Below are 25,164 nucleotides of genomic sequence, written 5' to 3'. Positions count from 1 at the left end.
TCTGATACCAGCTGTATCGCCTCTCCCTCTGTTTTTCTCTTTGCGTCCTCCACTTCTGGTCATCTCTTTATCGCCTCCTCCTCTGATCTTCTCTTACCCTCCACTTTCTTAGATCGTTCTCTTTTCACCACCTCCTTTGCTCCATGTGTCAATATCCCCTCTTTAGATCTTATTCTCGGAACCGCTTCTCTTGTTCCTCCTGTCACCAGCTCCTTTTTTCTTACTTTCACCTTCTCTGCTCCTCCTTTCACCTCACAACCTCTTCTCTACTGTCTGCCTCTCCTTTCTCTGGCTGCCTTCAAATTCATACCATCTCCTTTTCCAGACACTGGCATGTATTTACTATATGGGCCTTTTATATTCTAGTGTCCACTTCCCTTCGAAAGCTGATCGTGACTAGCCTTGATAAAGACCTCGAAGGTCGAAACACGTGTCAGCAAGTCTCATTAAACAACTATGCGATAACGTCAAACTAACTTCACGCATTCTTTTCGGAGAATCTATCTCTGCCATATCTAAAGTGTTAAGCGTGATTGTGGTGGGTCTCCAATCAACTACTAATTTCTAACCAAGGACAGTGGGACACTGTCCTCAGTAGACCACCTCCACACGCAGCAGGACATGTACCAATCCCACTCGCAAGCACAGTAGTCCCCGCCTGTTTCTATTGCCCCAACCCAACTCCTGTCTGTAGACTGTCATACCCAGTCAGCCCCAAACCTGCCCATGAATCCTGAATACCTTTATCCTACAACAAACATACAGAGACGTAGAGCCATTTTACTGACGTGTAGACCAGGCTCCTAAGAACAAATTCAGGACAATCCTTCGACCAAAGATCCAACTACGTCCACCTGTTACCCCCTCATATACCTTTATCTTTTGAACATTTGCACAGGAATAACTAAATTGGATGTCACATGAGGGCAGCTCTTCCATCTCAAAATATAGAGGATTTTAAGTTGGAAAATTGGAGCTATAGTAAGAGATTTATTTTCTGTCAAAAGTTGCATTTTTCCAATGTTCTGTGTAGCTTCCTTGAGATGTTGTAGTCACATAAAGGAGGAAGCTCTGACTGGTGGGGCCAAAGAGCACTCTGCAGGGGAGTTTTGCATATCTTCTCCCAAGAAACTTATCCAGTGCATATTTTGCTTGGATGGGCTCATTAGTGCTATCATTGCCTTTACAACTCAAGTACTTTGCTGTCCTTCTCTTCCTCATGTAGCATTGCTATATACATAGCATGTCTTAGCGTGCCATTCCTTGCTGAGTTAACATGTTGTCTGCATGCCTATTGTAGCCTGAATAATGCACTGCTGAATAATTTGTCCAATGTACAATTGATCAGGAATTCATTTAGACGACCACTCAATTATTTCACGCCAACTATGGTTTGTGCACCGAGGGTATGCTCTTTGTCTACTTGGGTGTGGTAGTCTACAAAAGCCCTGTCTTCTCAAAGTCAAGAGTGGGCTTTTCATGCCCACCCCTTCATTCACTGCCGTTTCGCTCCTGCCAAGTGCTTGGAAGCACCCGGCCAAAGGGCGGTTGCGTGTTTATAAAGTGGTGATTAGTCAGTGGCAAAACAGCAGGTGCTAAAGAGCAGTGAATCTTAAAGTATATGCAAGTAAAGATGCACTTGGAATAGTAGAGTAAAAGCTAAGAATGAGGCGGTTACATGAGGAACACGGAAACATTTATAATTGTTTTAACTTGCATAAAAGTATGAATTATGACTTGCAAGTGTTATTGCCGAGAGGCATATCAATTTATGTTGTGTAGCAATGAGATAAAATAGCTTGGTGAATTAAGTGCTCCCTTCAGATATTTGTGTGCAACCTCAGTCATAGGTTTGAAATTGTGCCTGGCCCGACACTGACCTTTTTCCTTTAGTGCGGATACATTCCGTACCATGAAATCACTGCATAATATAGTAACATCTATTATGAAAGCAGAAGTGTTATTAATCCAATATGAGGCATTATATAGAACTTGCTGTAGGTTACTATTGTTATAAAAATGCTCAATGTTATTATTAGCAAATGTATATTATTAAACATGAACAACTCTACAGTCTAGTATTCCGTACTTGGTTGAGGCTTTATCGTACAGGGCACTCTGCAAACTGAAGCACTTGTAGAACATCCAAAATAAGGCCCTGTAAGATAGCAATGACAATTCCTGAACTGTTCTCTCAGGTCAATGTAACTGAGCTTCTCCAGCACTGGATCTTTCATAGATTCACATGCTGTGAATATTTCCCGTCGTCAGGCTGGGAATCCTCGGTTACTTTTTGATTTCCCTTGCCCCAGGCAATAAGCACCTACATTTTGTAGCCTAACACCCTTGTTATGGGTGTTTTTGGTCGCTGCCAATCGGACCGCCTGTAGCTCTAGGCTAGACCCTCATCTTCCTCCTCCCCTCAGATTCTAACCACATGTTCAGCTGAGAGTCCTCTGGTTTTTCCACAGTCAGAATTATAGGTTAAACTCTTCAAAAACAGCATTTTCAAAGAAAACCTTTTTTCTCCACACAACACCAAGTAAACTCTTCAAGGTGAGGAAGTGTTTCAGGGAATGGAGGGCAAATGCCCTGTGCCACTAGAGGCCTAAAAAATGCATACAAAGTAGAAAAAGACTCTGACTGTATATACTACATTTACCCCCACCACACTGTGGAAAGATGCACTATCTCTCGAGGTCTTCGCTCCAAGACTCTCAACGATAGAAATAGAAGGCTCGTCTGCTGGCTCAACGAGGAGAACTACCCCAAATAACCCTCTGACGTCGAGTCGACCAAGAGCATGGCCGCTCCCATGATGAAATGACCTCGATCGAGGGGAAAGAGCCATGTCGGAGGAACGGCCTGTGAAAAAGACAAAACACAGGATCGCCCAGGGGTACGAGCCGTCATTGGCGTCCAAAAGACCATTGAGGCCAGACGACCCGTCGTCTCCCACAGAAAGCCGGTCGTCATCGGGGAGGAAGTAAGCAGCAGAAGGTGGCAAATGAGCAGAAGCACCAAAGCACAAACATGCATCAAGTTCACTGAGGAAGGGTGACGCCCTGTTGAGGGAGGAGAAAAGCAAAGATCCCCCAGGGTGCGTGGCTGGAGGGGCAAGAACCTCAGCGTCGACCACTCTGATGCAGCATAAGCATGCTCGACAGAGGCCATTGAAGCGCAGAAGGCGCGCAAGCACCCCCCAGCCACGACCGCAGAAAACAAGCTGCAAATGTTGCATACTGCTGTCCTGTCGACATCCGCAGTGACAAAGCATCGAGCCCCTGACCCGTCCACTACAACGCATAAAGCTATCTCGTCGATGACATCCCACAAATCCAGCTTATCCACAGCTATGTCTCACAAATCCATGTCGCATAAAACCGCCTTGTCCACGACACTGCATAAACTGGACCCGGTGACGAAAAAAGCTAGGGAGAAAAAGCACACAAATACAGTCTCGTCACCCCAGCCTACAACCTCGGCAGTGGGGAAAGACACACCCCTGGGCCCTAAGAAATCACGTAAGGAAAGCCTGTCGCTGACACAGTTGACAACGGCACCGTAAATGACAGCACCAGCAAATTTGGCGACGGAAGGACAAGATATTTCACAGGACGTACAGCCTGCACAACCAAGCGAAACCCCCCAACCACATCAAATCAGCCAGGTCTCCCCTGTCCAGTACTCGGACGTAATGCCTGAAGAGATATTGCAATACGAGGTGGATACCGACTTCGAAGCACAACATCAACAGTCAGACTCGGAACAGTTGGTGATATTACAGGAAGAGGCCCCATCTAGACCGTCTACGCCTTGCAGGCATATTCAGGAAAGGGACCTCACAATTGCACAGCCGCAAGAGGAAGTCTGTCGTACATCGCAACAGCCACAAGCAGGCCTGGCTCTGCCCAGGGGGGACACACCCGCCAAAAGATCTAACAAATCCAGCAAAGGGAAGTAAGGGCATTATTAACCAACCCACAAGCCCTTTGTCTATTCAGGTTCTTTCATCCCTGCAGAAGGTCATCACCGAGCCTGATGCAGCCCTAATGAGACCAGCAATGCCAGCCTTGCCTCCACCTCAACCAATGGTACCACAGGCGCCATATCATTCTCCAGTCAGTCGAAGGTCAGTTTCGCAGGGTAGATCAACAAGGTCCCCCCCCCTTCCAGGCCCAGGTCCACATCGCGGGCAAGGTCAACAAGGTCCTCGAGAGGCTGTTCCAGATCCAGATCAACTTCCCCAACCCCAACAGCTTCTCTGATGCGTCCCCCAGTACGCAAGGGTAGGAGTAGATCCCCAACATGGATCGCTCCACCACGGAAATAGAGCCATATCGTTTCACCACCAGTTCAATCGGTGCTGGAGGAAGTGGAACTTACAGATACGTATGCAGACCAGCCCCACGACACCGCGTCAACTACTCTGAGAAGAGATGATGATTGGGACACAAACACCCCCCACGAGTTTCCCCAGGATGACTAATCGGCTAAGCCATCTCCCCCTGGCGACACCACAGGTTTCCATTCTATGGTCATGAAGGCCTGCAAGGAATTTGGTCTTCTCGTCTTTGAGGATGAGAAGGAATGTTTTTATTTCACCATTTGGGTAAAAGAAGAAAGGCTGTGGTCTCAATTCCGATCCTCGACCATGTCTGGCAAGAAGAGCTAAAAACAATGAGGTGACAATTCACAGTCCCAGCAATGAAAGGCTGTCTAGACAAAAAGTACAACCCATAAGAGAATGCTCGAAAATGTCTCATCTGCCAACCATCCCCAGAGTCAGTTGTCTCGGCAGCGGCAAGCCGGAAGGCTAAGTTAAAAAATAAAACAGAAATGTGCTATACGACCGGCCAAGCACGAAAGCAGGCCGCTTTGGCAAAAAAGATCTTCATGATTGAAACCACAACGGTAAAAGCGGCTAACTCGTTCGCCATTATAACAAGGTATGATAGAGAAATGTGGCATAAGCTCACACCAATCCTTGAACACTTTCCTGAAAGGAAGCATAAGGAGGCACAGGCAACCCTGAAGGAAGGAGAAGAAACCTCCAACCTAGGCTTTAACATGGCGGTGGACCTAGCGTAAACAGGTCTTAAACAAGTGGCCAACGGAGCTATCCTAAGAAGACGAGCCTGGTTTCGATGTACGGATTTCCGGCCAGATGAGCACCATAAGGGGTGGACATGCCTTTTGAGGGGGATGGGTGTTTCGGACCCAAGATTGACACGTTGCTCAAGACAATTAAAACGGACAGTGACACAGTCAGGTCGCTAACTTCCCTACAGAACCATCAGCCTTTTTGTAACTTCATGGGAGCAGCCGGCAGAACATTCACATCCTCATGCAACACAGGACGTCAATACTCAAGAGGTTCAACATACTATTCCCAGGGGTACAAGAGGTCTTACCAGGGGTACCACAAATCAAAAGGTTTTTGCAAAATCAGCGCTGCAAGCAGCCCCCCCCCACTCCCAAAGGGGACGGCAGGGTAAAACTCGACAGTGACAATCCATCCCTCGGCTCACTCGGAGGGAGGATCTCGGGTTGTGCTCAAGACTGGAGAAGAATAGCAAAGGACAAATGAATGCTGGATGTGGTTGTATACGGGCATCTACTAGATTTCAATTAAATACCCCTTGCATACCTCCAAACCACCAAGCGCACAACACCGCTCTCCAACAAGAAGCGCAGCTCATGTTGCAAAAAAGGGCCATAGAAAAGGTCCCCAAGGACCAAAAGGGAAAGGGAGTATACTCCCTGTTAGGGAAAATTCTCATCTATGGCTAATTTCCCTCACCCAGTGAGTCCCCCAGCAGCTTTGCTGGACTTCTGGAGTTTATTTTTTTCCACTTGGTAAGAGTGGGAGCTTTTCCCCCACTCTTACCTGTGTTTTGCTATGTGTTTCTATCTGTTTTTGTGAATGTGGACTCTGAAGCACACCACTTCAGCAGCCCCCTTCTTTTTGTGTGCCACACAGCACCTTCAGTGCCGTGGCATAGGGTTGTCTTTAAGACTTCCCTCAACTCCATTTCTGAGGCGACTACTGTCCCCCAGAAAAGGGTATAGTTACCATTAACTTTTACTTAGTCAATCTACCACAGATCCAGTGCAACCCATCCTCCATGGAGTACTGGAAAGGGTTAACTCGTACCCCTTTTTATCTGTACCTCCTGGAGCATTGTTTCGCTCTTTTCACATTTAGACTTGGCTGGTGGCAGTAGTATCTACCCTAACATTTCGACCGCGATTATATTAGATAAACGTGGTACTGTTCTTGGCTATTATATTAGCTTGGAACATAAACCCGCTTGACCAAATCGTCTTTCTTTTGCCTCCGGTTGGGTTTATTCGCCATTTTGTTTTGTTAAAGTCCTTCTTGTGTCTGTCTTTGCGTGGCAAACTAGGTTCGCCTTCTTTGTTCACCATCTTTGCTGGGCTTTCTGTTCAGAAGCCCTCCACCAGGTACCTGGGTGTCTAGGTGGGCTGAATGTGAGAGAGGGGTGTAGTCACCCCCTGCACAGGGTATCCTAGGAAACCCAAGTTGCACTTTGTCATGATTGGCCAGGGTAGTTGTCTGGGCTGGACAACCCCCCTGCTGGGTGATTGACAGCCAGGCTGTGTGAATGGGGGTTTTTCGCATAAAAGGCAGGTCTCTTGGGCTAGAAGTCAGAGAGTCGCCACTGGAACTACAAGAAACCGAAGAGAAGCGGAGAGAACGACGGCTGCTGCAACTACCCCGTCCAAGTGAAGCCCTGCTGCAGTCCTGAGCTATCTTCACTTCAACGACTTAGAGAAGATCCAGTCCGGAGTCTTCTTCCCTTGAGCTTTGTGGGGACAACCAGCTCATCTTCTACAGCCAGAGGATCCTCTTCCTTGGTCGAAATCGCTGCACACTGCTGTAGTGGTCCAGATAGCCACCTGAAGAGCCTCTCCTGTTTTTAAGGAGAGCACCTTTTATTCCTTGTCGCTGCTGCCGGCTTCATCCCTGTGTGGTGCAGACCCCCTTCAGACGTCCTCCTTCACAACAAAGCTCCAGGAATCGTGGGTCTGCGGGAAACCAACAGGAACATCTGCCAGGGCAGCAGCTGCACCACTGGAACAAGGTACTGTGTTCTGTTGAGGAAACTGGGTGAATACCTTTTTCTTCATTTCCAAGGCTTGCCCTTGTCTTCCCTCCTTCTTATAACTTTTGCTTCCAAACATTGACAATATCGAAGTACTTTTTGGCTATGTTGAATCGTGAACTGTTTGACTGAGTAATCTTTGACAACTGGCCCCGGTGTCTCTCGACCCTGGCTCCGGCCCTTTGACTTTTGAACTCCTGTTTTTGCGTGTTTCTTGATTATGCCTGCCCAACCAAAATATTGCCTGTGATTTTTGCCTCCAACTCCCTCTGAGTATCTCAGGTGCTAAGTGTGTTCTTGCCCAGGTAGCATTTCATGTCACGGATACGTGTTGTTTAGTAGACCGAACTGTCAAAAAGTGATCGCACGTGTATTTGCGGTAACGTGTTTTGTTCATAACACCGGTTCATTCAAACATAGGGTACTTACCTTGAGACTTATTGTACAAAGTGAATTAGTTAGTTGTGGTATATTTAACGTGTGGTTTTTATTGCAGTTTTTATAGAAGTGTTGTGTTTATAACGAATGGTTTAAAAATAAATGTATTTATATTTTTATACCTGAAACCTTGAGTCAGAGTTTGCTTGAGTCACAGTAATTGTGGTCCCTTTTGTGTAATCTCTGCTACTGCTCATATACTCTTGAGATAGGCCTGGCTGCTCCGCCACTGCTACCACTCTGACATAGTAGAACAGGCTTGTATCAAAGGTAAAACTTGTATTGCCACCTGTCATCTTAATTGTGTGTAGTGGTCCCTAAGGGCACTGCACAGGATTCTCCCTAACACTCCCGATACTTTGCGTCCACAAGCTAGATGGATATTGGAGGCACATTCTAGACCTCAGAAAGTTAAACAAATGTATAAAGCACCAAAGGTTCACTATGATCACATTACAGCAGGTCATAGAAGCAATGCAACACCATGACTACCTCACATCCCTGGATCTCCAGGATGTGTATTTTCACATATCCATCCAGGACACCGGCAGTACCTTCGGTTTGTGGTAGGAAAGTCACACTACCAGTTCAGGGTCCTACCATTCGGCCTAAAATCAGTCCTGCGCACATTCACAAATTGCCTCGCGCCAGCGGCAGCCAGCCTGTGCAAACAATGACACCACGTCTATCCTTATTTAGAAGACTGGCCGGTGCAATCCCCATCCAGGAAAGCAGAGTAGACATTGATAGTGGCAACAGTACGCCTATTGCAAACATTAGGCTTTGGCGACTCATATTCCTAGAAGTAGAATTCTACACCTAGGAACCAAGGGTACGTCCCTCCAGCGACAGGCTAGATACCTTTGCCGCCCTACTGAAATCGTTCCTGCTGAACAAGATAAAAACAGTCTGCCAGTGCGTGCAGCTACTGGGGACAATTGTGCATACCACTTATCCCGCACTACAGGCTTCATATGAGACCGCTACAAGAGTTCCTGGCCGCAAACTGGTCGCAAACCACCGGATCATGGGGGGACAAGGTGCGGATCCCACGCAATCTACACTCGCAGCTACATGGTGGGCAGCCATGGCCAATGTCTTCAAGGGGATAGCCTTTGAAGACCCAATACATGACTAGATGCTAGTGACAGATGCCTCCCATGAGGGGTGGGGCACCCAAGTGGACCAACTACACGTCAAAGGGCTAAGGACACCCCGGGAAATGTCCCTACATATAAATGTCCTTGAACTGAGTGGTTTGATGGCCTCTCAAGTCTTTCCTCTCGATACTACAAAACCAATGGTCAAAGTCCTCACTAGCAACACCACCACAAATGACAAAAACAGTGAGGAACAAAATCCAGGACATTGTCCAAGGAAGCTCAACGGTCATCACACTGGGCTATTGCCAACAGGATCAGCATTCAGGCATTCCACCTGCCGGGGAACCAGAATCAGACGGCAGACAGCCTCAGCAGGCAAATGTCCCAAAACCGTAAGTGTGAACTCAACGGCACTACAATCGCTGTTACACAGGCGGGGTGAGCCAACAGTAGACTGATTTGCCACAAGCCACAACAAGAAGTGTGCCAAGTACGCCAGCAGGATGCCCCAAAAGGGCTCAATGGGAAACACAATCACTTTTCCGTGGGACGGCCTCTTCGCATATGCGTTCCCACCATTCTCAATCCTGCGCAGGACAATGCAATTGATCAAGCGCCACTCCTGCAAAGTAATTCTCTTTGCATCAGACTGGCCCCACCAGACCTGGTAATCCGTAGTCCAACTCTCCAGAGCCAAACCCATCCAGCTCAGCAATCGCCCAGACATCATAACGCTGGGAAAAGGGCTATCTCAACACCACCACCTTCAGTCACTGTGCCTGACGGCATGGCTCCTGACTTTGCAGAGTTGGGGAGCCTAAACTTATCTCAGGAGTGTAGGCAGGTTCTGGTGGCAGCTAGGGCTCCCGTCACTAAAAAATCATACCGCCAAAAATTGAAATGATTTTGCAAATGGTGCGAAACCCAGTGCCAACAACAATGGTTAAACCTGTTCTGAGTCACGCCAGAACAGGTGATAGTATACCTCCCACAACAAGCCAAACAAGGCCTTGCCCACACCTCCATCAAGGTGCACATTGCAGCCATCTTTAAGTACACCAGGTGAGAAAAGGGAGTATCCCTCTACGGACCCAGGATCATAAAGCATTTCCTCAAAGGCCTTTTCAGAAGCTTTCCACCAGTAAGACGAATACCACCAGAGTGGAGCCTCAACGCCATGCTCTCCGGGCTCATGAAGAAATTGTTTGAACCTATGGCCTCTGCACCTTTGGGAAACCTGTCCTGGAAAGTCGCCTTGCTGGTGGCTAGTACGTCAGCCAAGAAGGTGTCAGAGCTGCAGGCTCTCGCAATCAACCAGCCATACTTACGGTTCCAAAAAGACAGGGTGCATCTTATGACAAATTCACCAGGTGCCCACGGAATTCCACAAATATTCAACAATATCCTTACCAATTTTCTTTAGCAAGCCCTCGTCACCGGCAGAGGTGGTATTACACACCCTCGACATCAAGCAAGTGTTAAAATACTACATTGACAGGACACAGTCCTTCAGGAGCTCGACACAACTTTTCGTAGCATATTGCCTGACGAATAGAGGCATGGCCATATCCAAACAAAGCATTGCAAGGTAGATCTCATCAGCAATTGTCTTCTGCCACAAGCCAGCATGGAGGCCACTGCAGGTGGCCCCCGCATGTACATTCAACAAGGGCTACAGTGGCTTCTGCTGCATTGGTGGTCGGGGGTCCCGATCACAGACATCTGCCAAGTGGCCACCTGGTCAGTGCTGCATACCTTCACAAGGCACTACTGCCTGGAGAAGCAGCATGCCGAAGAAGTGCAAACAGGGAGAGCATTCCTGAAACGCCTGTTCCAGTAAGTTATAGTCCTTTGGATGGATGGATGGATGGATGGATGGGTGGGTGGTAAGGTGTGCAGTGCAGGGTTTCTTTCCCTGTATGCTCCTCCAATTCCAATGTCTATATACTGCTACATAGTCTATTCACAGCATGTGAATCTATGAACGATCCAATGCTGGAGAACGAGAATGTTTCTTACCTGTAACTCCTGTACTCTAGCATGGATATCTTTCATAGATTCACATGTGCCCTCCTTCTATCCCGTCAGGTAAAACCACTCGCACCCTAGGGACATCTGGCACCACAGGGTCAGACTCTGAGAGGAAGAGGAGGGTCTAGTCTAGAACTACTTGAGGTCCCATTGGTAGGGACCAAAAACGCCCATAACAAGGGTGTTAGGGTGCAAAATGTAGGTTCTGCTTACCTAGGGCAAGGGGAATCAAACAGTAATGAGGATTCCCAGCCTAACGATGGGGAATATTGACAGCATGTGAATCTATGAATGATGCCAATGCTGAGAAGTTACAGGTAAGAGACTTTCCCCATCTTCTGGCTTGCTCTGTGGAGGTGTACTGTGTTGCGTTGGTGGAGCAGACCCTCTCACAGCAAATGACAAGGCACAACATTAAGCAGCAGTCATTAACATATTTTAAAATAGAAGTAAGCACTCTATGTGAAACACTACCCACAGTCCAATTCTAGAAAGATGCTAACAACCAAAACGTCATTCTGACCTTCGTTGTCCATAATATAATACTTTTTCGAAAGTTTACGAACTTTGCAAAAGGTTGACCTAGTGTTTAATATGTCCGGTAACAGAAATGCAAGTTCAAAAGTAACAAACATTGGTAATGACAAATGTTTTGGCTTTGATTTTGGCATGGTAAATTAATTTCCAAGCACTGCCAGTGGTATTAACTTGCTATCAATGGCGGCAGCTGCAAAATGGTGTGAGTACCTGAGCATATGATGCAGTGCTTGGCAAATTCCTACTACTTATACACTAGCCAAAACTGTTGGCTTTGCCAATGCTTGTTTTGACAGGCCTTTAGTGAAGTACACACTTAGTGCTGATAAATCAAGTGGCTGAAGGCAGACCTGGTTAAGACATTTCTATTAGCACCAGTAGCCAGTGATAGAAGTGCACCATAAAAGTAGTGGAACTGTGACCACGGCTGGGGACAGAGTAGGAAAGGAGGGAGCAACGTGCAACACATTTTTCAAGGGTTGCATTCATGCTGGTTGCCAGCCAGTGGAACTGAAACAGATTTCAGTTTAGCTGTAACTGATATCCAGTGGTAAAATGGAGAAGTGTGCTTTAACTTCACAAAGAACAGTTCTGGAATGGTGAAAATGGTTGCAGAAAGTAGTGGAGCTGTTAACAGTAAAATGTAGTGGACACCTGCTCCCGACCGCTCCCTCTCACTTTGACCACTGCCAGAAGCACGTTTGCCGCTCCAATTAAGTCATTAACTCTCAGAAGACTGCTTTGAAAAAACACTGGCAGGCACATTCGAGTGCAAAGGTTTATGGTAAGGCTGGATAAAGCAACCTCAAAGAGATCCCAGGAGGATGTGTTTTGGATGGAGAGGGACAGGAAGTGGGTGGGAATGGTAATAGGAATTAGCATGACTATGGGCATTAAAGGGCAGCGGGTAAATAACCAAACACCTACAAGCATCTCTGTGTCCTTTGTCATATGCTATTTCTCCCTAGCTGTTCTCTTGAGGCAATTGTTTCAGCTTATAGCGCCACCTAATAGCCAAAACTAAAAGATGGTGCACGTTGTGGGCACTTTTATCCTTGGTAGAGTCCAAGATGAAGAGTATAAGAATCACGAGTTCAAAGACAGAGGCATATCTAAATATGTGTCACTTGTGACAAGGTTATCAAGAATACAGGTGGAAGCATAAGTCAGTTTTCAGTGTTTAGCGGATAAGACATACAAGTGTCTAAGGATGGTCCCTGTACCTTTTTCCTCGACCTTGAAGGGGGCACCCAGCTCCCTAGCCCAGGCTGCCACTGCCCAAAAGGCTTAATGCAGTATTGGTTCACAATCGACAGGGTTCCCTTATAAGCTTGTCCTACTCTGTGGAATCCTAAAGGCCATAGCTGTATCTCCCTGTCTCCCGCAAGGGCTTCTATTTGACCTAAACAGAAGTAACCTGATCCTCTCTGTTGATAGATTTTCAGTTCTTATTCTCACTCTCCCCACCACTCTTCCTCTCTACTCTGACCGTGGGTCTTTCTCCTCTCCACTCTTCTATTCCATCCTGATCTTATCCCCTCTCGCTCCTCCTGTCTCTACTCCCCTCCTCCCATCTGATCTTCCTCATCCTCTCACTCCTCTTGTCCCTACTCTCCTCCTCCCTCCTGGTCTTACACCTCCTGTCTCTTTACTTGTTTCCACTCCTACTCTTACTCCGCCCTCACTCTCTTACTCCCACACAGATATACAGCAAAATGGGTACAACTCTTTCAATCCCAACACCTTACCTTCATTCTCTCCAAACACGCCAGTACGCAGCGGAGCAACCACTGTTGAAATGTTGGGGGCAGGGAGTCAATATTGCTATATGTACATTTAGAATTTCAGTTTTGGGGTGGTTTAGCGGCATTACCTTGAAAAATGAATGACTGTGTAGTTAGTTTTCAAAGGTAAGTTAACGTGCACAGTGGTAACATGGTTGCAGCCTGCAGGAAGGAGTGAAGGACCTGTCACCTGTAGGAAGGATGGGTCCGGTGAGGGCTGCCTTTCACCTACGGAAGATGAGTCTTTGAGATAAGATTTTCTTTTTAAAGCATGAGCCACATGGATTATCGCCCGAAATGTTGATGGACTATCGAAAGAGAATTGTGTACGGGCTTGAGATGTGCTCATTGACAAACTCCCTTTCACCAGTAGGGGCGGATGGATTGTGGCCATTGTCACTGGGGAAAAACACCACATTTCACCTCTAAGTAGTATATATTCTGCCCATTGTCTCGACGACAAAACCCAACATTTCCCCTGTTGGATCCTGAACATTGTCTCACTCAGAGGAAGGATTTCTAACAATTGTATCTGGTGAAATCATTTGTTCAGGGAAATGTCCATGTCTCCGTAACAAAGCATGACCTTTTTCCTGAAGGATTGAAAGTGCTGTGGATTCATAGAGGGATGGAACATCTGTGTATTGTAGGAATGGTGGATTCTCTCAATTTCTTCAGGGACAAAAACAATGTTTCCCTTGCAGGAAATCAAGTTTCTGGGGATTCACCCATGGCACCAATGATCCTTTTCACTGTAGAAAGAATGAGCTCTGGGGATCAGCAAAAATATTGAGAGCCTATCGTTAAAATGTGAAACTGTGCCAATAGGAACAATACAAGCACTAGTTGTGGTGATGTTCAAAGGGTTTGTTCTGGTTATTAGCAAAGAAGTTCTGAGTCAGTTGCCTATAGGAGGGATTGGTTCTGGGGAGCGGACCCAGGATAATCAGCTAGTTATGTGTGAGAGGGGTGGTTTTTAGGGATTTGGACAAACTGAGAACATGTGAGGAACAGCTTGGGAGAGGAGTTGTAAGCTTAATGATTCAAGGTGAGCTCTCACAACACCCGATTCAATCAACCATAGTCAGAGAGAGGCAAAATGTCTCTGCAGAGTACTCCTTTTTTAAATATGGATATCAAAGTTCCAGCTGAAAATATCTGACAGATGTGCTAGTGGATTAATGACCCAAATTGGAATTAAGAATTACAAAAACAAGAATAGATTGATGTTATTAACAAAGGGAATACATTCTATCACTTCCCGAAAGGATGGATTCTATCACGCACTCATCCAGGGATATAAAACGTATCACACAGAGGAATAACCAAGTACAGAAAAGATGCCACATGCAGTAAGGACAAGTTCTGGTGAATCTTCCAGGGACATATAACAGGTCATCTGCAGCAAAGCTGCTGAGTACCGTGAGTTTGCACGGCTGGGGAAACTGTTGACCCTATGAAGGATGGCATCTTGCAGGGAAAGAGGATCTGCCATCTTTAGAAATAAAAGGTCTCTGTGCTCTCTCTCGAGAGTGGGTACTTGGTTTGTAGGAAGGACGGCACCTGAGGATTCACTTGGGGGGGAATAGAACATGTCATTTGCAGAATATGTTGCTTCTGGTTATTAAGCCTATAACATAGCTTAGCAATGTATGAACTTGACATGAACATGTGTATTTAGCCTAGAGAACACATCTTTAAAGCCTGGCATGTCCAATTGAGCCCTTCGCCAGTTTGAGGTCTATAGATTTACTACCATTACAATGACTAATAACAACACCTATTATCACAGTACCTAGAGGCAGGATGAAACTGGCAGGACATGGTACACAAAAACAGCGTTTTTAGTCTAGTAGCAGAGAACCTCCCAAAACAGAATCCTCTGGAATTAGCACAGAAGTAGATCGAACAGACCCCTTTGTTCAAAAACATTTCCCAGACAGTCTGCTTTCACCAAACAGCGGCCTGTCTGGGAAGAACACATCTGCTTACTGCTCAGCTCATAAGCGGGTTAAACAGCGGCGATGCAGACAAAGAAGTATGGAGGGGGTTTGGAGGTCGGCAAGGAGAGTTGTATGTATGTTTGTGTGGGGTTCATGTGTGTGTGTGAGAGTAGATTTTTTGTTGGGAACAGGAGGGTGTGTTGGGTGTTCGGGGCGGCGGGGGTATCCCTCGCCGAACAAGCAACAGGTCGTGCGGCAGTGTCATTGCCTACTAGCAGAACCTAAACATAAGGGCAGGAAGTGCAAAGGTTTAAATCACAGAGTGGTGTAATGACAGTCAATATTATTACACAAATGTAACACATGATAATGTGAGATTGAACATACACACTAGTGTGTACACAAAATAATTTTACTCCGTACAAAAGTCAAAAATAAATATAAAATTACACACCCAGCAATCAATTGTGAAAATATAAAACCTATCTTCATCCTAAATCAACACAAACAAAAAAGATCAATCAACTTCCAATACAAAAAACAATCTGAGTAGTTTAAACAAAAAAGTTAAATACATAAACACAACCATGCATGGATCGAACTCAGTCTGATTGATCTTGGACCTCAAAGGCACAGATTCAAAAGATGTTTGTCTTTTTGTATTTTTATATGTTTGCATGGAGTATGTTTTATTACTTATGAAGTGATATAAATTAAATTAGGTTGTGTATAATGTAGTCTGCATGTTCATTCAGTTTCACACCATCATGTAGCACAAATTGAAGTTTTGTTGTAATTTTGAAAAAGTATGTTGTTTAATTTAATGTAACCCGTTTAAGATTCTTTGACTTGATAGGCATAATTCCATTGTTTTATGGAAGTAAACGTGAATCCTGCTTTTTGAACTGCCTTCCAGATCAGTCCCACATATGGTAGCGGTTCCACCTGGAATAGGGAGGCCTGGATGTCATCCTACTTAGTGCCTCTTAGTGACCTGTTCAAGTGCAGCATTGCCTGAGGTGCTGGTGTTTGCTGACCTGCGGGAAGAATTACCATTCAGGCCTGGTTTTGTTAAAGGGACTGATGGGGCCCTGTCAGCTTGGGTATTGCTGGCGCAGAAGCATTTAGTAAAACACTTGATCAGTAGGGAGCATATTGTGCAAAAGGAGTTGCACGGCATTGGGGTGCTGAGGTCACTGATGAGGAATTAGCTGCGCACAGGCAATCCATATAGTAGTCATCTGCAACCTTTGACTCTTATATTATCTTAAATGAACTCAGAAAGCACATGTTCACCCAGAGGCATCTTGGCGCTAAGCAAGGTAAAGTCAGAAGGCTCAGACCCCCTATCATAGATTTAGAAAAAAAGAGACATTTTCAGGGACCGATGGAACGATAAATAATCTGCTGTAGCCCAAAGGTGGAATGGGAGGGAGTTCCAAAGCCTTGCTGCAGTAACGGAGAAGGCACGTCCCCCAACCCGAAAGAGCAGCACCCGTGGAACAGAAATGGTGCAGGACACAAGATATTGATATTGATATTTTATTTCTATCGCGCTCGTACACAAGCATTTCAGAGCGCAACAAGGCAAGGGAGGGGAACGGGGGAGAACAAAACAACGGTCTTACTAGGGCCAGTGTCATTGAGAACTTGCAAGTGCATGGGAGAGGTGGAGGGGAAAAGTGCATGGAAGGGGGGAGAAGTGGAAAGTGCGGAGCAAAGGAGAAACAGATAAATAGTAATAAATAAATAAGTAAATAAATAATAAAGGCAACAAACCGTGGTAGTGTAGCAATCAAGTGGCAAGTGCTGGGTTTAAGGCAGCAAACAGTGTAGGTCTGATAAATCCAGGAAGAAAAAGTGGGGGGGGGGCTGTATGGGTACAGATAGAGACCCCAGTGCAAGGGGTGGCCCAGAGGTAGTGCGGGAGAGTTGCAGGGTGAGCAGGTACCTGGGCTTGGAGGACAGAGAGTGGCCCTGTGCACGGAGCCAAGAGAGAACAGATCAGCGGGGGAGAGGGCGAACAAAGGCAGAAGCAAAGAGGAAGGCCTTGAGGTGCTTCCGGAACCGGAGATGGTTCTCCTCAAGTTTTAGAGTGAGAGGCAGGTTGATCTAGAGGGAGGCCCCAGCCGAAGACAGAGATCTACCCCCAGCTTGTTTCTTTTAAAAAGGACTGACCGTGAGGGAATTAGAGGTAGGGCAGTGAAGAGCTCGAGAGGGGAGGTATTTGCGGAGGGATAGCTGGAGGTATTTTGAACCCAGGCAGCAGAAAGCCTGGGTCCAAAAGCCTGGGCCCAGAAAGAGAACGGAGTGCATGATTGGGGACATAGGGGCGAAACTTGCACTGCAGGTACACAGCCCCCCAACCGTAGAAGGCCCGGTGCACAGTGCACATAGATTTAAACTGCACCCTCTGAGCCACATGGAGCCGATGCAGCTGCCGTAGAATCTGAGACATTCGGTATGGGGTACGCACCACCAATCTGCCTGCCGCATTTTGAAGTACTTGGAGGTGATGGATTAAATAACAGTGGCTATGCTAGATATAATGAGTTTCAGTAGTCTAGCATGCTCCCCATCAGTGCAGCAACCAGTGGGGCATGAAACAGCATAGAGAGAAAACCCAGCACCCTACGCAGAACTCTGAACTCTGTTTGTAGTGCCCAGACTGACAAACTGAGGCCACCCGGGCCTCCAGGTAGAGCGAGGAAGAGATCTGGACACCCAAATCCTTCACAGCAGCGGGATAGGACAAGAACCAAGGGAGGAGGGCCAAAAAGAGTGAGTCCAAAGTGAGAGAGCAGAAGGGGGGACAACCACCAGGACCTCAGACTTGTCCAACACCTCACATCGCCCAGGCAAATTCATAGCTGAGATGCCAGATCAGAGTGGGAGAGATCGAGCCGCAAAATAATCTGGGTATCATCGGCATAGGAGTAGCACCGGAGGCCGTGAGAGTGGATGAGCTCAACCAAAAGCCGGATGTACACATTAAACAAAGTAGGGGACAAGGCCGAGCCCCGAGGGACCCCACAGAACAGAGGAACAGAAGCAGAACGTAACGGTGGAAGAGAGAGAGTTTGTGCACGATCACCAAGAAAGGCGGGAACCAAAATAGTACCTGTCCAGTTATCCCTGCCCCCGTGAGACGGGTAAGCAGGATGGAGTGGTCGACAGTGTCAAAAGCGCCTGACAGATCTAATAGTATCAAGGCCTCCACTCCCCTCTAATCAGAGAGACGTGCAAGGTAATCCTCCCCCGAGACCAGCCTGCTCTCTGTGCCCCGGCCGGGCGGTTACCAGACTGGAAGGGATCAAAGAAACTAGAAGATGCTGGGAAAATAACTAAGAAGAGGAGAGATCCGAGACTCCAGTACCTTTATAAAAAATTGGCAGTAAGGAAATAGGGTGGAAATTAGCAGCACAGGCCGAATCCAAGGAAGGTTTTTCAAGAGAGGGATCACTAGTGCATGCTTCAGCTGTGAAGGAATAAGCCGCAACTGACATGAGTGGTTGATGGCCTGGGCCCCCATGAAGTAATAGCCGGCATGATATGCTTACACACCGCCAAAGGAATCGGATCCAGGGCAGAAGCAGACTTCAGCATAGACGTTGCCCTTATAATCTCCTCTGCTGAAAACAGGGGGAAGAAGGACCACAGCTCGGGGTAGTGCAATTTGGCAAAGCCAAGAGAGAACCTCCAGGACCTGAGCCTGAAAGCGCAATCATATTGCGAATATTCCAAATTTTATCAGAGAAAAAGCTTGACAACTAGTCACGTAGCTCCTGTGAGGGAGCAGCCCCTGCCTTTGCCACAGCAGGGAGGATAGGTAGCGTACAAGCTCAAATAACTCTCTAGGCTGATTAAGAGCAGCGTCCACTCTTCCTGAGTAAATCTTGCCTTTAGCAACCACAATGGCCTTATGGAACACAGTGGTGGCCTGACGCAAAAGCATCCGATCCGATGCTTTCGCTCAGCCTGTCGTCGCTTAAGCTGCAGGAGCTTTAGGGCATCATCTAACCACGGCTCAAATTGACGGGCTCGCTATCTAGATAGTTTGATAGGGGCAAGATGATTGGCCATATAAGTAAATACTTGAGCCAGTGACTCCAGGTCCACCACTGGCATGGTCTGAGAGTCTGACACTATGGACTGAGTCGGCTTGGACCCGTCTAAAGACCTCCAGCTACGCTTCCAGACTTGAGGCTTAGAACTGACCTGAGGAATAGATTCTGCTTTTAAAGAAAAAGGGATCGCAAAGTGGTCAGACCACACTATTTGAAGGGCTGGCTATACTAAGATCCAGTGTTTTGCCCAAACAATGAGTAGGGCCAGACGCAGACGGCAGCAGATCAACATCGTTCATCCCCCACAAAAAATGCAGAAGGGCCTGATCTAATTGACAGTTGACCTTCAAATTGAAATCCCCAACTATCACCAAATTGCTAAATTTTAGCCGCAACTTGGAGACCAAATTTAGAAAATCATCAAAAAAAGAAGAATCATATGGGGGACAACGGTAGATTGTTAAAACATGGCAGGAGTAGGAAGATGCGACCGATGGACAAACTAATAAGGCTTCCATTTTAACCCCGTGATTGTATGGGATTACACAGACCACCAGGGCCGACTTGTAGACAAAGGCAATCCAAAGCCCAGATGTTAAGGAGGGGCAGTCCAGCCAAAAGATGTTATAATTTGATGGAAGTGCCTGCACTACTGCAGGACCAGAATGGTCGCACAGCCTGGTATCCGTAGAGCAGGCAATATCTGTGAGCAACAGTCCTCCAATAGGTCATAACACGCCAAGGCATGTGCCGCTAACGACCGGGTATTTAATAGAATACAGGAAAGGTTACCGGAATGGCAAGGCTTCTTGCCCAACACACGCATATGGATAAAGCCAGCAGGCCGCACAGTGCTCGCCGGTGCTGCCTGTACCAGCAGCTCACGGGACAACATAATAAGACTGCCAGGCAAAATCCCAGCTTGGCCCCCCCACAGCCAAAACAAGCACAGACAGGGTTGACTTTGGCGCATAGAGCCCGCACCCGTCCGCTGCGCACCCGATTCAGTGGCTGCCTAAATAGGCACCTATTATCGCCCTAGCTTAGCCCCCCCCCCACCCCCCATTACTCAAAGAGAGCAAAGACAGACCGTGAAGCGTATAGCGTATCTTGTCGGGCGGGGGGGGGGGGGGGGGTAGGCAGGAGACAAGGGAGCCAGGCAACTTCCAGACCGAAAGTCGGTCTACACTACAAGGAACCAAACTGTGCAGTAAAACAAAAGCAAATAACTGAACACAATAACATTTTTTTTAAAAAAACAAAAATTACATTAATGGCGTCTAGTCACCCACCAGCTCGTAAAAACGAGCTGAAAGGAAATTAAATGAAAACACAATAAAACAAGTTCAAAGCAAATAATCAAGTAGGCACTCTGCCGATGGCCGTACCTGCGTGTGACTGAGTGTTCACTGGAACAGTATGAAGACTCCTGAATGCCTAGCCCCACCCACTGCTCAAAGAGAGCAAAGACAGACAGCAAAGCATTTCTTCTCTGGTGGGGTTAGGCAGGAGACAAGGAAGCCAGGCAACTTCCAGACCGAAAGACGATCTACAAGGAACCAAACTGTGCAGTAAAATAAAAGCAAATAACTGAACACAAAAAAATTATTAAAATAACTAAAATGTAATTAATGGCATCCAGTCAACCACCCGCTCGTAAAAACGAGCTGAAAGGAAATGAAAGCATGTGTAAACCGAGTTCAAATCAAGTAATCAAGTAGGCACTCAGTCGATGGCCGTACCTGCGGCCACTCCTGATGTTTTGGGCCACGAGTCCCACTAGCTTTGGCCAGCTTAGCCAATTGTAAGGGATCGTGTGAGTTATAGCCCAAACCATCTGGAGAGCCTCAGGTTATAGACATACACACAGAGGTAATCGACTAGGCAGGGACTGATGGTGCAGTGGAAGTCACTAGAGGTGTGGGGGTGCAGAGGCAATCGATGAAGCCTCTGAGGCACTGGGGACAGCCGCAGTGCACTGGAGGTCGAGTGGCAATAGATAGGGCACTGCTTGCGAAAAGTCCCTTTATGGAGCTGGAATCACAATGGCAATCAATAGGGCCATTTTGGTGCAGTGACCATCCATAGTTCCCCAGAGGCTCACGTGAATGGATCCAAGTGGTCTCATAGGATGTGGCAGAAGATGTTCATAAAAGCAGAAATGGTGTTGCCCATTGCACAGGTGAGCTGTCTGGAAATGCTCGTGACTCTGCGTGTTTGCTGCCCGAGAGGGCTAGGCCAAGTCTGCAGTTGTAAGTCAAAGGACACTGCATGGACATTTTTTGCGGATAAATGCCCCTCACGTCCACATTGTACTTCGGCGTCTTACGGGAATTTGGAAATTGTAATCAATGTTACGTTTTATATGAAATGAATAAACAGAAAAGATACCCGCTGGCGGCTTTATGCAGCCCTGAAATTATTTGAAGTGGGTCTCGGGTACGAAGGGGCGCTGTTCACGTTTTGGCAATACCCCTTCAGCTGTTAAGTCAAGGGAAATCTGTGTACTTTGTTGGATCTTTGCGTTTCTAATGTTTGGGACACACAAGCCCTCTTGTGATTTCGGCTTGCTTCTGAAATCCCTGTTATCCACAGCGGCGCCTGTGTGATCATTGGTCAGTTTGTTTTTTCTCTATTTGTGGGTGGTGGGCAGTGTGGGCAAAAGAGGATCAAAGGGGCAACACAACACCCATATACACACTCTGGGCAGCCGATCACTGAACACTGGCTGAGTGCCAGATCGTTGCTAAATCCCCTTTCGTTGGTGCGTAACATACCGTTTATTAGTTTGGGCTGTTAAGTGGGAGAGCCACCTATAAGCTGAAACTATTGTATTGGACTGGAAATGGCATATGACGAGGGACACAAAGCTTTGTGGGTGTTATTTGGTTGTTTGTCCAATCCCTGTGGTCAATACCAGCCACTTTCTGCCCCTCCCTGCCCGAAAACACCTCAGGGAAACTCAGCTAACTATCAGCTCTCTTTAAACAAGCCTTACCATCAAACGTTGTGCTCCAGTGGTGCCTGCCAGTGTTTTCTCAAAGCAGTTTTTCTGAGTGTTTATGAATTAATTGGAGCTACTGGTGCAATAGAAATGTCTAAACTAGGTCTGCCCTCAGCTACTCGATTTATAATCGCTAGTGTCCTTCACTGAAGTACGGTTAAAAACAAGCATGGGCAAAGCCAGCAGTTCTGGCTTGTGTGTAAGTATTAGTAATTTGATGCTGAGGTATTCGCACTATTTTGCACCTCATACCATAAGTGTGCAGTTAATACCACTACGGCAGTGGCTGACAAACACTTTTCCCATGCCTACACAAAAGCCCAAACTATTGGCATTGGCAGTGTTTGTTTGTAAATTGTCATGCAGTTTGTCAATATTTTTGCAGATACAACTCTGTTTCTCATTCCACACAGGTTCACATTTTGATGGGCTCCTGCTACAAGACCAAGAAGTTCCTCCTTTCTCTGGCAGAAAATAAGCTGGGTCCTTGCATGCTGCTTGCGCTGAGAGGAAACCAGACCATGGTGGAGGTAATGTCCTCTCTTCTCCTAGTAATTCCTGCTCTTACGATTTCCCACAAGGTGAACTCAAGAGGCTCTAGAAGCAGCGCTGGCGATTGGGCCAGCTCTCACCGGATCCGAGATCATGCACCAGATGTGTAGCCAGATCTCGGGATCCAGCCAGAGTCAGCGCTTGGAGGGAAAAGAAATAGAAAGCGCCCGCAAGCCCCCGCAAGCAAATTGTAACTTCCTCTGGTGACCACATGCAAGGGGTCATCAGAGGAAGTTACAGTCCTCAGCCACGACCTGGTCCTCAGCCCCGACCCAGTTTATTTATTTATGCAATGTTTGGCGGATACATGGACCCGGATTATTTATTTATTTATGCAATGTTTGTCGGATATCTGTACCTGGCAAACATTGCATAAATAAATCAATATACAGGTATCCAACAAACATTGCATGAATAAATAAATACCCCTATTAACATTGAAACTATCACACACAATGCAGCTTTCAGAGGGGAGCTGCAGGAGCTGTGCTGGGTGTGGTTCAAGTAAAAGAAAACATTGCTTATGGCGAACAGAAATCGCACTGTTTGAATAGTACCCAAGGGGGGGGAGGGTTATAAAATGGGATGCAAATTGCGCATTTTAAAGAATATATACTCAGCAACACTGTTCAAAGCTAACCCCCCCCCCCCACCAATTATTTCCATTTCCACCACTGTCTAGAACGGTAACCCCGCCCGATAATATTTTAGCGTGGGTCTTTAATCGGATTACCAGGAACTATAGCCTGTTCCTGTGGAAATAGTGCTTTTACGGAGCCTGGATTTTTAACTCGCAGCTCCCAGCGTTTCTATGTCCCAGAGGTCAACTCGGGGCATGTGCGTGGAACATTCAATCCCTGGTGAACGGGCCTTGTGTATTCAAGACCACGCCTTCCATGGCGGCCAGAGGAAGAGCGCTGTGTGGTTTTGAAAGGCAGCTGCTAAAGATATGAGGCTGCCTAATAAAGTTATCTCTACAACATGTGTTTATTTTTCGTTTAAAAAAAAAACACGTTGTGCATTGTTAAAGTAATATAAAAAGTGCAACACGTGACACGGTGTCACGTGACCATGTCAACGCAACCCCTTTCAGGTTCTATTTTCAGTGTTTTTACCGAAGAACATGCGTTGTCAAAACTGCCACGGTTCATTAATTTAATTAAAATGTTATACACTCCAACATACAAGTTATTCATTTTACTGCCACATGATGGCAGTATTACATTTGTGGTATAGCATGTTTTCCTAAATATTTGGTACATGAACCTGAGAGTGTATATTATACAGAAAACGAATGTAGAGTCCCAGTGGTATTCAAACGTCTTTATACTGAGCACCCCTTCAGTAACAATATTGTTTCCAGACCCCACCAGCTATAATTGCTTATATTTTGTATTGATTGCTTATTTTTTCTATTCGCACCCGGGATGCGGGAGTGGGGGGGGGAGGGGGGCACAGCCAACCAGGTTCCGCGGATCACCGTCTGAAATCTCTGATCTCAGCTCCTGTTACATGGAACCATCACGCGTCCCGTTCTTTGAATGAACATTTTTTTTTTCTTTAACAATCCAGGTTACCGCTTTGGTAACCCAGGGTGCTAGTACCGTTAGCACCCCGTTACAAGGGCTGGAACGGGGGTGGGGGGTGGTAACATCCTGGTGCCCTCGTTATAGGCTGCGCGCAGGCTTCCCCCCCCCCCCCCCAGCATTCCAGCCTTATTCCAATATTCAGATCAGTCCATAATCACTTTTTAAAGAGCCTAGCGCCCCCCTTGGGAATGCTTCGGGCTCCCTTTGTGGGGCCAGCCCCTCCTTTTGAAGACCATTGATGCAGACATTTAGCGGGGAAACAGTGGGCACCTTGGAAAGCACTGGGAAGTGGTATCAGGATGTAACCTTGTGTTTCATTAGGGCTCCCATCTGACTTGTCCCCTCCTTCCATTCCTAGATTCTCTGCTTGATGCTTGAATACAACATCATCGAAAACAATGACACGCAGCTTCAGATCATCTCCACGCTCGAGAGTACGGAGGTGGGGAAGCGCATGTACGAGCAGCTGTGTGACCGGCAGCGCGAGCTCAAGGAACTGGTGAGTGTCCTTTCCAAAGCAAACCATTGCTGGGACTCGTATAAAAGGCAAGGAGTTGGTCCTGAACAAGACGGAGTTGTGCTCTGGCAAAAATGGTCTTGCCGTAGCGTTGTTCCTTGGAAACCCGAGACCCAAATCCCCCCTCAAGTTGAGGAAGGTCTCCTGAAAGATGTGCTTTTGAAATGTCAATGCGTGCAGATAGCTGCGATTTGCAAGCCTCTGATAGTCGCCCTTTGCTCACTAGGACAGCCTACAATCAAAGATGAACTTGACCAATCCTGTATATATGTTGTGTGCTCTGCACACATTTTACTGTCATGGTGAGTATTCTGCCTGATGAAATGAGCACTATTTACCCAGTGTGCATTGCATGCTCAGAAGGAATGCACGTTTGAATTACTATCGCAGACATGTTTGATAGATTTGTGGTCATCCTTAAATTCCCAAAATGCACTTTGTTTTTATGCAAAGCAGCCAGCATCTGCTA

At 46.8% G+C, this 25,164-nt stretch overlaps 1 protein-coding gene across 4 annotated transcripts in view; it reads left to right on the top strand.

The window, feature by feature from the left end:
* Positions 1-25,164, top strand: part of CMIP (c-Maf inducing protein) — a 726,603-nt gene that overhangs the window by 664,945 nt on the left and 36,494 nt on the right. For all 4 annotated transcript variants that reach the window (XM_069638399.1, XM_069638414.1, XM_069638407.1 and 1 more), the window contains 2 exons: positions 22,451-22,567; positions 24,537-24,677. In XM_069638399.1, the coding sequence (XP_069494500.1) occupies positions 22,451-22,567; positions 24,537-24,677 (258 nt within the window). The remainder of the gene's footprint in view (positions 1-22,450; positions 22,568-24,536; positions 24,678-25,164) is intronic.

The sequence above is a fragment of the Ambystoma mexicanum genome, chromosome 1q, assembly GCF_040938575.1.
Source record: "Ambystoma mexicanum isolate Mex_15411 chromosome 1q, UKY_AmexF1_1, whole genome shotgun sequence".
In the NCBI taxonomy this organism is placed as follows: domain Eukaryota; kingdom Metazoa; phylum Chordata; class Amphibia; order Caudata; family Ambystomatidae; genus Ambystoma; species Ambystoma mexicanum.
The sequence above is the reverse complement of the archived record's forward strand: the minus strand, read 5'-3'. Positions and strand labels throughout refer to the sequence as shown.